The sequence below is a fragment of the Dermochelys coriacea genome, chromosome 5 (assembly GCF_009764565.3).
Source record: "Dermochelys coriacea isolate rDerCor1 chromosome 5, rDerCor1.pri.v4, whole genome shotgun sequence".
NCBI classification, from domain to species: Eukaryota; Metazoa; Chordata; order Testudines; family Dermochelyidae; genus Dermochelys; species Dermochelys coriacea.
In genome coordinates, this window is record NC_050072.1 from 16,634,910 (window position 1) to 16,648,564 (window position 13,655).

The following is a 13,655-nucleotide window of genomic DNA, read 5'->3' on the forward strand; positions in this document are numbered from 1 at the left end:
TGCTGCTCTCTGAAGCTCCCCTTACCTTGAAGGTTGCGCTGTCATTAGCTACTCCCTCCACCCTGCAGCTATGCATCATCTGTCTCTCCAAGGGGGTCCAAAGCCATGGCAGGGAGTTAAATCTGCTGTGCTCTAAATGGCAGTAACCTTGCATGTCTGTTTGATTGGCACACTGAAGGCACACAAGCTTGTACTTCCAGCAGGTCAGAACTCAAATCATTTGCAGGGAGTACAGTGGGTCACACCCCACCCTGGAGAACTCTGAGTTCAGCGTTTGGGAAGGAATGCCCTAGATGTGTCAAGGACAAGCACTTTATGGCACCAGGCCCATTCCAGATGGCAGAATTCAAATTCAAGACAGGAAAAGGGAAAGCAATCTGCTATGTACAAGGGGGATGTATAGCCAAGATGTGAAAATGCCAAATGGTCCCACAATAGCTATTGGAGAGGGTAACACTGACTCACACAAAGCTATCTGATGTGCGGGGAGCTTGTAGCTATCAGGACTGGCATACCTTGGAAGAGGAAAACAGAGAGGTTTATGAAGGTTTATGCCTGCAGACTCTCGGGGAATATGCATAGGTGAAAACAATGCCCAAAAAATGGTTTTACTAAGAAGGAATTGGCAGCTGAAAATTAAGAAACCGGAAGGCATTGTGACACAACAGAGTCAGTACTTTGGGCAGCCATAGACTGCAAAGGAAGTGCTTAAGGAAAAAGCTCAAGAAGGTACAGGAAAAAATGGATGGATTTTTAAACATGAGTAAAAAGATGTTAAGGCAAATAAGGAGATTTTTCAAAAGTACAGAATGTTAGCTTAGCTCTGCTTCCATTGACTCCCATGGTACAGCTCCCATTGACTGCTATGGGAGCAGAGCTAGGCCATCACTGAAGTTTTGCGAATCTAGTCCTGGGAGTGCAAGCAAAAATCTGGTAGGAAACAGACTAAGGAACAATAAAATGCAGCTGGAGCATGTGTGTATTGATAGTACAACAGCGCACAGACAGAAATGGAGACCAGTGCATCCTGCCTTCCGCTGTGGGTCACTGAGAGGTGACAAAAAGGAAAACAAGTTGTTTTTGGAGGAAAATATTGCATGAAACTGCCAATAGCCAAGAAGTCTGTGAGACATTACGCCCCATATTCTTTATGGAAATATGATTACGATATGAATATGGTATAACTAAGATATACTTTATGAAATATGGGTCTTGTAAGATATCACTGGAAAGGGTACAGGCTGCATTGCTACAGGCTGGGGACCAACTGGCTAAGCGACAGTTCTGCAGAAAAGGACCTGGGGATTACAGTGGATAAGAAGCTGGACATGAGTCAACAGTGTACGCTTGTTGCCAAGAAGGCTAATGGCATATTGGGCTGCATTAGTAGGAGCATTGCCAGCAGATCGAGGGACATGATTATTCCCCTCTATTCAATACTGGTGAGGCCATACCTGGAGTATTGCGTTCAATTTTGAGGCCCCCACTACAGAAAGGATGTGGACAAATTAGACAGAGTCCAGCAGAGGGCAATGAAAATGATTAGGTGCCTGGGACACATGACTTATGAGGAGAGGCTGAGGAAACTGGGCTTATTTAGTCTGCAGAAGAGAAGAGTGATGGGGGATTTGATAGCAGCCTTCAAATACCTGAAGGGGGAGTTCCAAAGAGAATGGAGCTCGGCTGTTCTCAGTCGTGGCAGATGATAGAACAAGGAGCAATGGTCTCAAGTTGCAGTGTGGAAGATCTAGGTTGGATATTAGGAAAAACTATTTCACTAGGAGGGTGGTGAAGCACTGGAATGGGGTACCTAGGGAGGAGGTAGAATCTCCATCCTTGGCGGTTTTTAAGGCCTGGCTTGACAAAGCCCTGGCTGAGATGATTTAGTTGAGGTTGGTCCTGCTTTGAGCAGAGGTTGAACTAGATGACCTACTGAGGTCTCTTCCAACCCTAATCTTCTATGATTCTACTGTGTGTATTATGGGTTAGAGAGGGACTCTGGTCATACTGTTTCGGAGGGAGCAGGTAATGGTTCCAATTCATGATTACTCTGCACCTGTGTGGTCATTTATGCCATATCAGAATGGCAGCATTTTACCCCCACTTTACAAATGATTGTCTGACTACACCAGGTGTAGGGCACTGGAGAATCAGCCCTGAATCAGATTGCACCCTGCCTCACTGATAATCAGTTTAGGAGGATTAGATTATCGTTGCTTCACCCTCTCTTAGCTCCAAGTAGGGGTTTTTTGGTTCTCAAATCATTTACAATCTCTCCTTTCAATCAGACTAATGCAGGCACGGGGTAAGAAAAACAAATCCTTCTGGCTGTAGCTGTGTGAACAATCCAAGCCATTATGGCTGGGGAAGCAGCAATAATCACAGCTTTGTTGTCTCTCAGATCAGCTGTGAAAGAAGTCTTCTGACATAGAGATTTCATTCAGCCATCTCTTTAGCTTCTTTTGTGGGAATGCTCATTCAGGGATGTGCTCTTCAAGTTTGAAAGAAGTATGAAGGAATTAGCTGAAGAAATTTTGGAGCCACTGGCAACAATATTTCCAAGCTCATGAATGACAGGAGAGGTCCTGGAAGACTAGAGAAGGGCTAACATAGTGCCCATCTTTAAAAAGGGGAAAAAGGAGGAGCCAGGCAACTATAGACCAGCCAGCCTGACTTCAATACCTGGGAAGCTACTTCAGCAATGTATAAAACATTCAATTTGAAAATACCTGAAGGATGAAGGGGTGATCACTAGCATCCAGCATGGATTTACCAAGAACAAATCATGCCATACCAACTTGATATCCTCCTTCGACAGGATAACTGATTTGGTGGATGGGTGACTGTGATGGACATAATATACCTGAACTTCAGCAAGGCTTCTGACAAAGTCCCATATGACATTCTGATAAGTAAGCTAGAGGACTCGGTGGAATTACCATTAAGTGGATATATAAATGGTTAAACAACCGCAAACAACGTGTAACTATTAATGGAATGATGTGGGCTGGAGGGAGGTCTCAGGTGGGGTTCCACAGAGCTCTGTTCTGGTTCCGGTTTTATTTAACATCTTTATTAATGACCTGGATGTAGGAGTAGAGAGCGTATTGATAAAATTTTCAGATGACACGAAGCTGGGAAGGGTTTGCAAACATTTTGGAGGATAGAGCTAAAATTCAAAGGGATCTTGATAAACTGGAGAACTGGGCTACACACAGCAAAATGAAAGTCAACAAAGACAAATGTAAAGCATTACACTTAGGGAAGAAAAACTAAATGTCCAATACAAATTGGGGGATAACTGGTGTGGCAGCAGCACTACTGAGAAGGATCTGGGAATTGTGGTGGATCACAACCTCAACATGAGTCTGCAATGCAACATTATTGGAAAAAAAAGCAAATGCAGTTTTGGGTTGCATTAACAGAGGCATAGCATGCAAGTCACAGGAGGTGATAGTACCACTCTAACTCGGCACTGGTTAGACCTCAGCTGGACTACTCTGTCCAGTTTTTGTCACCAATGTATAGAAAGGCTGTAGAGAGACTAGAAAGGATCCAGAGATGAGTGACAAAGGTGATCAAAGGGATGAAATACAAGCCATATGAGAAAAGGCTGAAGGAACTGGATATGTTTAGTTTGGAAAAGAGGAGATTAAGAGGGAACATGATAGCGGTCTTCAGACACTTGAAAGGCTGCCATAAGAAAGATGGAGAAAAGTAGTTCTCTCTTGCAACAGAGGACAGGACAAAAGATAAGGGTTCCAATTGCAGCATAGAAGATTTAGATTAAATCTCAGGAAAAACTGTAAGAACAGTAGGACAATGAAACAAACTGCCTAGGGAGGTTGTGGAAGTTCCTTCACTGGAAGTTTTAAAAGGAGGCTGGATAGCCATCTGGCTTGCATGGGTTAGACACAACAAATCCTGCTTCTTGGCGGGAGGCTAGACTAGATGACCCTTGCGGTTCCTTATGACTTTATGGTTCTATGATTCTGTGTTTCACTGGGGAGCCCTAGCAGGCAATCGAAGGAATGAAAATCAGACTAGGGAGTTTTTGTCGGGGAGTGTTAGGTTGTCATGTCTTCCAAAGTGCAGTCAGCCAGTAATGCCTCTTCAAATAGCTACAATAGTTTTATATAGATCAGAACAACAACAAAAATGAAGTAACAAAATAATCAGTTTGCTCAGTGAGAAGTTCTCTTTTACCAGCTATATCCAGCCTCACTTCATTCCGAAGTCTTATCTAGACTTGGGATTTCAGCCATCAGTGGCTAGTTGCTGGTGTAACTGCACCACAGTGTGGACAGACAAAGCTGGTATAATTGGAATTTGGTTTCACTTTGCTTTCAACCTTGTCACCCTTTTCTCTGGGGCTTCAAAATGTTCACTTAATTTAAAACCATGTATTTACCCATTCTTTCATTTTCAAGTGTCATTATACTTCCCATTTTTGCCTAGAAGCAGAATTGCAGAAATTCCATGAGAACAACCCAGCTCCCTGTATTTCCAGCATGACCAGAAGCAAGACGTAGAAGTTCCAGTGTGTGTTTTGAATAGTGGTTTACTTAGTGCTACTCACAATAGGATTCATTTTTAGGTGCTGAGCTCTTCGGGTGGAACAAGCAACTCAAGTACCACTCCCACTGGCCAGACTGTACCTAGAAGATTTCCATCTTCCAGGCTATCAACTAAGCACCTTTTTTCAATTGACATATACTGATAAATCACAACATACCTCCTTGGACTTTCCCAGAAATACTTAATCACACAATCTCAAGGAGAGAGAGCAAACAAGCCTCTTTTACCAGTTCCCAGACAAATCAGAAGCCAGCATCCTGTTGCTCTGCAGGCACACCCAGATTTAATTACAGTAAACTGCAGAGCACAATTTCCCATAGCGTTGCACCTTCAGCTTGTTCTGAGTCACTTCTGACCAATAGAAATACACAAGTAAATGTGCTACATTAAAAAGGAGAGGTACAAGTTACCAGTAACTATGCCAATATCTGTGTTATGCCTCTGACGATGCTCTGTATGAACTGGGATTGGGTGTGTGAGAAGATTTTCAAGAGTGCTCTGCACTGGCCTAGCTTTGCTCCTGTAGAAGTGGATGGGTGGGAGTAGAGGGCAGAGAGAGGCCAATTCTGAGCGTGTTTGAAAATCCCAACCTCCATATTTAGAGTCAGACTGAGAAAAGTGATTGTGTAGTTAACAAAATGTGCTGCACCTTCTCGCCTGACTCCTGCCAATTGATTAAGGCAGAAATAATTAAGTATAATAATTAAATTCTGGATTATAATATTGTATGAGAACTATAAAACAGCAAGCACCAAATTCACACACAGTTGTTGTGGTTTTGTATTTTTTAAAGAGAAATTAGGCAGAGGATGAATTAAAATCTTCCATGGGCCACTTCGCTCTGACCCCCCAAAAATACCCCAGGCCTTTTTGCCCTAACTCACACTAGCGAGGCTGTCTCAGTATGCTGCTGTTACCAATGTGAGTTTGTCATATCTATTGCTACAAAACTTACAAGGAAGACGGTGGAAAAGTACAGTTTCCCTGAAGGTTTTTCAGTTTCTGAATCTTCAATTATCTTTGCATCTTTCACTTACCTGAAAGTGAATTAGAAAAGCAGAAACTTTGCTAAATCCGACATGTTCAAGAACACACAATGCTGGATACTCTTAAAGGAATTATTTCACTTGGATGACCTACTGCCCGGGTGGCTTTTAACTTTCCTGCACAGTGAGCTTTTGACATCCTTCTCCAATGAAGTCTAGATCTAGTATAACTATCGGAGAGTGAAGTTTTTCTCTCTCTCCGACTAGGAACATTGAAATGTAAAATCTGAATTTTTTAAAATAAACCTGAAATTGGATTTTTAAAAAACAACTGGCTAATATACAACAAGTTTTACATTCAACCTTGACCAGATGTACTGCCAGTCTTTAGGGACTGATCCAAAGCCTCTTGAAGTCAATGAAAGTATTTACATTGATGTCAGTGGATTTGGGACCAAGCCTTCACTACTTACCCCTCAAAGCCACAAATATGTAGCACTGGCTTTTTGGACCTTGTGTGTTACCTGATAGTCCTAGAAAACGTTAGTCATAAAAAATGTATGCTAAAGACTCAAAGGAAACACCAGCCATCAAATTCTGACTCTCTTCACTTTCTCTCTGCAAAATGAGTGCTCTGCTCAGCCTATATTTTATATTAGCTCAAGTGAACCTGCACAATTCTCTTCATGGCTTCCTGAGCAAGTTTCTCATGCCAGGACCACAATTATTCCAAGAAGGGAGAGTAGGTAATAGCCACAAATAGAGCTGGAGGCATGTGCTAGAATTGCAGACATCCTCCTCACTTGACCCTTGATCCTCAAATACTGCCTTGTGGCTTAGTGCACGGAGGGGCTGCAGATCTCAACTCATAGGATTCCGGAGGAACCAGGATGGAGGTGCAACAGCAGTGAACCTGTGGTTCCTCTTCCAGTTCCTTCACCATCATACTATGCGAAGGAACTGCCAGAATTCAGCCCCAGTGGAGCAGGGGTCTTGGAATGACATGGGAGCAATGTCTTTAATACACATAAGGTTTAGTTCAACCCCAGTTTAATGACTCAATGTATCTGATCTCAGTAGTGTATAGGTATGAGCAATGAACTATAACACCTGAGTTGTGTGGGATGAAAGGAACTTTAGGTCTAAAATGAGTGATGTGCCTTGCCCTTGAAAATAAAGGAGGGACATGCAGCAGATTTGGGGAAAGGAGGTTAACACATGGTGGAAACTATCAACATGTTTTAATACTAAATATAAAGGACATTAAATTAATGTCAATTGGCAAACCTAATGCACCATAGGTCACACAGTCAAATCCAAGTGTGGCCTACATGACATGAACATGGTGGCTTTGATCCAGTGTCCATGCACAGGTGCCCTCAACACAGGCATCCGATGAAGTGAGGTGTAGCTCACAAAAGCTTATGCTTAAATAAATTTGTTAGTCTCTAAGGTGCCACAAGTCCTCCTTTTCTTTTTACAGAAATCATTGGCACCCTATTAGTGGTCTCAGCAGGCAGGCCAATGACTGAATGGAGGCATGGAGAATAAACTCTCACCTTAATCGGAGAGATGGTCTCTCCACATCAATTCTGAGACGCTGACAGGACACTGCGGGGAAGCTTTTGTGTTATGCCTCATGCTGTTGCAATCCTTTAGCTAAAGGAGTTCAATCTCCAAGGCTGGTATCTTTCATCAGTAATAATATCGCATACATTTATTTCATTTATTCTTTACAAACACAATTGTATGTGGACAGATGCACTAATCTGCTTCCTCATGAAAAGCAAATACCATATTTCACTGGGCTGAGAGTCTGTTGTTCATGTTTGCGAGTGAGGGTGATGATGGCTTTTCAAGATAGCTGAGCTGTTCTGATGAATTGGTTCTTATGTTTACTTTAACTAATGCAAATTTCCTAGGTGGAGATTACTCTCCAGAAGGATTTCTTCGGATGTTTGAAAACTTGCATGAGCATTGGCTTTTCCCTTTTCAGAAAAAGAATGAAATGATCTGTGAAGCTCCTAGAGGTTAAATAATAGAGCAATTCTAGAAGAAAATCATCTTTAAAAATAATGCACAACTCTATAGTGGCGGTTAAACACCCCCACATGCTTTCAGAACTCTCCCACAGCAAAGTGCAATATTGGTGGGGGCATGGAACGGATCAGATTGTTGTTTCTTAGACAACAGCATCCCTGTGATTGTGATTGTCTCCTTTAAAAGTGAATTCCTCTGAGTGCAGTTAAAATGAATGTATGTCATCAAGAGTAGGGAGTGCATGGTAACAGCTGAGCTGCTGGTGCACTATTCAACTTGTATGTCATCCCAGCAGAAGCTGCCTTTGATTGAGAGGTTTCAGAGTAGCAGCCGTGCTAGTCTGCATCCGTAAAAAGAACAGAAGTACTTGTGGCATCTTAGAAACTAACAAATTTATTGCTGTATGCATCCGATGAAGTGAGCTGTAGCTCACGAAAGCTTATGCTCTAATAAATTTGTTAGTCTCTAAGGTGCCACAAGTACTCCTTTTCTTTTGACAGGGAGGTGAGGGATTCCTAGGTTTAGGTTGACTATATGCTCACTGCAGGCCCTGGGTTGCTCCCAGTGAAATTAGTAGCAAAGCTCTTGCTGGGACTTCAGTGAGAACAGCATTAGGTCAAAGAACCCAGTTCTGTGAGGTGATGAGTACTTTGTACAAGGCGCTGAGCACAATCACTCCCATTGAACTCTGTGGGCCCCATCCTGTTCCCATTGAGATCAATGGTAAAACTCTCATTGACCTTTTATTTGGGCAGCATCATGTCCAGTTGAAGTTGTGGGTGCTCAGCACGGTCATGAACAGGCCCAGCCTCTGTGAAGGGCTTCGGAATAATCTGTCATGAGGGAAGCACTATGTAGATTTAAGATCACTAATACCACTGATAAACGTTAGCACAGTAGAAGAGCTGTTTAAGATGGGACCAGAGACACAACACAAGGGCTCTTTAAGCTTATAAAGGATTCACTGTACTAGGCAAGAATCGTGATGCAACAAGCCATGGAGAAATATCCTCACGATAGTTGCAGTCAGCTGTGGTTAAGAATGAGGAAACATCATCTTTTTTATTTATTCTAGCTCTTGAGCTCCTCAAGGCATCTACTGTTTACTTGAAAGTCACCATGTCGACGTAGGACCCCATCGTGTGAGGTGCTAAACAATTCTTGGTGGTGTTGAGCACCCCCAACCCCCATTGATATGAATGGATCGTATGCCTATAGCATTATACATATACATATGGAGGACTGATCTATTCAAATCAATGGAAGCTGAGAAACCACAGCACCCTGCATGACTCGGTCCTCGGTTGACATAGCCGTTATCAAGTAAATAATAATAATAAGCCTCGGGGAGCTTAACATCTAGATTAAATCAAACACATGACCAAGATGACACATGCAATTCTCAAGGTGCTTTTTCATAGATAAAAATGCAAGAAACCAGCTTGAGAACGGGAGGTGTCCTCTTGGTCATGTTTTTCATTTAATCTAGACCTACGGCTCCTTGAGGTGCTTGTTAATTATCTGAAAATTGTTCTGTCTGTGTATGAAATGGTGTTGGGTTTTTCTTTATTTAATATGATAGCTAAACCTCTGGAATGCCTTGAACTGTGATACAACCGAACAATAATGCTGTACCATGAAAATGCTATGACACAGGAGTCATGGACTCACAGGCCCCATGCTCCCTCACCTCACCTCACCTTGAGAGAAACCCCCTTCAGTGTGACAGCCCTTCTTGGGGGTCACACACTCTCTGGGGTTAAGCCCTGTGCTCCAGCATCTCCTGAAACCTCTCTGAGCCTTCAGCACGCCTGTCTCTCACCGTGGGCGCCCTCAGGGAGTCCACGTGCTCTGGACTCCCCGGGGCCTCCACACGCAGAGGGAACGATGCAACCCAGATCTCTAGACTGCAGTGACTCTCAGCCAGCATAAAACAGAAGTGTTTGTTGAAGGTTCGAACTCAGCCCAGAAAATTCTCAAGTTCCTTGAGCCTGGCAAGTCTCAGTACAGCCCAACTGGTCCTGACCCAGTCCTGATGGGCTCTGGCTGTTCTTTGTCCCCAGTCCAGAAGCCCTCTCCTTTCCAGCCAACTACCCTTTATCACTTCCCCCCTAAACTCCTCCTCTGTCCTTTGTCTTCTTTCCTGACCTTAACAGATCACTTGGGCCCTCTCTCTTCCGTCCTTTCTGCCGCACTGGTCAGAACTGGCTGTGGCCAGGGGTGCAGGAACAATTTGTATAGTGGGGGTGCTGAGAGCCATTGAACCAAACTGTAAACCCTGTGTATGATGGAAACCACTTCAAGCCAGGGGGTGCTGCAGCACCCCCTGCACCCCTAGTTCCAGCACCTTTGGCTGCGGCTGCCTTTCAGATCACTGGGGCCCTCTCTCCTCAGCTCCTTTGTCCTCGCACTGGCCAGAACTGGTTGGTTGCCAAAATGGGGCAGCCTCTGGGTCACTGTGTCCAGGCTGTTGTCCAGGGTCCAGCCTGCTAGGTGAGGTCACACCTGGTCCTCTGCAACAGCAAACACCCTCTTTCACTACCTTGTTAAACCAGCAACACACTGGGAAATCAAGTCACCCACACTCTTCATGCAAACCATTAAGAAAATAAGAAAGTCCCCCACTCCATCACAAGACTACAAACATAGTTAATAAACAAAAACTTTTAGAAATTCTTACATATTTCCAAGATTTAGCAGAACTACACATCCCAACTGATTTTGCAGGTCCAAGAGAGCTCAGCTGAGGCAAGAAGTTATTATTTATTATTTACTATTTTATAAATTACGTTTTTTTTAACTAATACAGACAATTGAAATAGGCGAGTCCCTATGAAAGATACCGTGGACTTTTTGTACTTGTTTATTGTGCTACTCTTCAACAATCCTCCTGAAAATTAGATCTAATGCCTCCAGGGCAAATTCAGCACTGATACAAGCTCACAGGCCCCATGCTCCCTCACCTCACCTCACCTTGAGAGAAACCCCCTTCAATCCCACTAATGATACTAGCTGTTGCATCTGCTGACGCCAGAACTGAATTTAATCTATGTGTGAGAGTTTGGTTTAGTTGCTACTTTCAGACCGCTATGTTTTTCCAGGTCTTTTCATTGCATAGTGATGGCAATGAAAAGGCCAATATTTTCTGCATTTATTATCCCAGGAAGACATTTAACAAATAACCCTGGGTATTTTATTTTTGCATTTCAGGCCGCAGCAGCTGGTCTTGGCTATGTTGGGGGATATGTTATTTACACCTACAAGAATTATGACAGCTTCGTGCAGGACAAGTACGCCATGCTGCCAGCAGTGATCATCATTTGTGTTGCTGTAATAATGTTTATCATTGGGCTGATCGGCTGCTGTGCCACTATCCGGGAGTCACGTGTTGGTCTAGGACTTGTAAGTATTGCGCATTCAGCCATGATCCGTTTCATACAGTATCCTGAAGGCTGGCTAAATGAGGTGCTGGGCAGAGTCAAGCTCCACTGCAATGCATTGGTTCTACTGCAGATGACGCAGGAGTTCATTAAGCAGCCTTAGATTGGTACTACAATGATGGGACTGTGTAAAACCTAAATAGACTGATAGCCACTTTTCAGGCACAGAAAGAAAACTTGGAACATTATAAGTTGGGGGTGCCCAGAGCAGTGCTGTGTGGAATATAGCCCTTCTACTTCACAAATATGTGGTTTCAGTCCATTTGTTCTGCTTCAGCAGAGCAGCTTTAAAGAACCCAATTTTTGGCCAGGTCTACACTTAAAACTTATGTTGGTTTATGATATTGGTCAGGGGTGTAATTTTTAGTGACATTTTTACATCAGCAAAATCTTAGCATAGACATTGTTATACCAGCAAGAGTGTGTTTGCCAGTATCACTTATTTTGATTGAAGAACTACTATGAGCTATACTGACAAAAGCACTCTTTGAGTAGGGTAGCGTAGTAATACTTTGTCGGGATAACTATACCAGCAAACCTTTTCTAGCGTAGACTAGATCTTTGTGTTGAGCTTGTAATAAAACCTGGAACCAGGCAAGTTTTAGGTGGTTTGCAGTTTCTGTGTAAACAGTTTCCACAAATGTAGTGCAAATTTCTGAACCTGAGGACCAATCTGAAGTCATAAATACCTGCTGCATCACTAAAGACCCTTCTGGGATAGAGGACCCTGCACAATATCAAGGATGAGAGGTTGGTTAATTTTGGCCAAAGGCACAAAGAGCAAACCCCCGTTCTTGTAAAAAGTGCAATGGGATTCTCATTGTCCACACAGCACAGAGGAAGACCTTGTGTTTTTTTAAAGGCATCATCAGAGAGATCCTCAGAGTAAATTATGTGGAATTCAGTTCTACTTCAGAAAAAATGAAGGGTTGAAAGAACCCTACTAGGATCTGAACCTCTGGTTTGCATGAGCTTCGAGTATTTAAGTCCTAAGGTATAGGCCACTAACCCAGATGGGTAGCCCAATCTCTGTGACATCACAGTGCAGTGAAACATCTGTGTCGTCCTGCAACATTAATGCATCACAAAGGATTGATATTCTATATAATATAACAAATCTCAGGCTCATTAAGCACTCGATAAACTTGGTATGGAAGACATGGGACAGGCTTACAGAATTTGGGACTGTCTTGAAGTCTTGGGGATGATAGGCAACTCTGTTATTAGCTTTCAAAACTGGGTCAGCACACATACTGGTGGCCGTGATTCTTGGTTGCAGGGAGAGCCCAGGGGTAACCTGTTTCTTGAAGGTGGTCTCTTTACCTTCAATTCCATGCCTCATTCTTTAGGAGTAAGAATAAATTGAGCCTAATCTTATGACTGACAGTTGTGGTAAAATGGATTGCTTTAGTTTACAATCTTTCCAGATCCCAAAGCACTTTGCAAAGGTGTGTACGTAATGTTGTCCTCATTTTGCAAAGGGGAACTGGAAATTCAAAGCAGTGGAGTGACTTTCCCAAAGTGACACAGCAAATCATTAGCAGAGCCAGGCATAGATGTACGGCTTCTGACCCCCTCAACCTTCAGTTCAGTGCCCCGAGTCACGTCGCAAGGGAGGGGATCTGATAACAAAGAAGTGCCAGGTTTCTTTTTTGCGCCATGGTTTCTTTATTGAAAAGCTTTTCCTGTATTCGTGAAAAGAAAACTGTCTCAATTTAAGCACATGGGCAGTTCTCGCAGTGAGGTTAGGGAAAATGAGCCATGGTGTAGGATTAGCTTGGAAGGTACACAGAACTGTCTATACGTTTAATGAGGAAATAGTAATGGTTACTTTAGCTTTCAGTTCCTCAATAACAAGTACAGTGTTCTTGCAAAACTGACAAGTCTTGTATACTAGCATCAGAGGATTTGGCACATTGGAGTTAATGAAGCACTGGTCTGATCTTGTGTCTTATCTATGGCAGTGACCAATGCTTGTTGATTGAGAGGAAGGTGAACCTGTCAGTAGCTATGGGTAGACCAGCCATCCTAACCTGGTCTGTTATCTTGCTCCTCCTCAGGCCGTTGCAAATGGCTCTTTGCATCAGGCTACAGCTGCCTGTGAATAACAAAAAGGTAGTTTCCTGACCCACACTTTATCAGTCAGATCTGCTGTTCTGTGGTACAAAATAAACAGCAGCAACACAGCTGCTGTGTTTTCTCAGACAGCTCCATCTTGTACCTGATAACTGGAAAGGTAGCTGCCGATCAGCCATTTTCAATTATCTTTACTGCTCTTCTGTCTAAAAGGAGCTTTGCACAGTCAGGACCAGCTCCCCAGCTGGTGTAAATAATCACAGCTCCATTGATTTCAATGGAACTATACCAGTGTTCGCCAGCTGAGGATCTAGCCCTTGGTTTTGAAAATCAAGAACAGTTTGGCACCATCTGCTGGAGGAGAGTGACCTGTGTTGTCAACAGATGTTAACCACAGGCCCCTCCTGGTCCCCTCAAAGGGGGAAAAGGTTTCTTGCATAGTATAACCAGGAATGAATCCTTTGCAGAAAGTATGCCAGACTCCTCTTTCCAAAGTCTTGGATGGTGAGAGACCAGACTCTTCCCACTAGGGATG

General features: G+C 43.3%; 1 protein-coding gene across 1 annotated transcript in view; it reads left to right on the forward strand.

Annotated features, from left to right (window-relative positions):
• Positions 1-13,655, forward strand: part of LOC119855615 (tetraspanin-36-like) — a 41,144-nt gene that overhangs the window by 13,914 nt on the left and 13,575 nt on the right. The window contains exon 2 of the mRNA XM_038401988.2: positions 10,815-11,006. Coding sequence (XP_038257916.1) covers positions 10,815-11,006 — 192 coding nt within the window. The remainder of the gene's footprint in view (positions 1-10,814; positions 11,007-13,655) is intronic.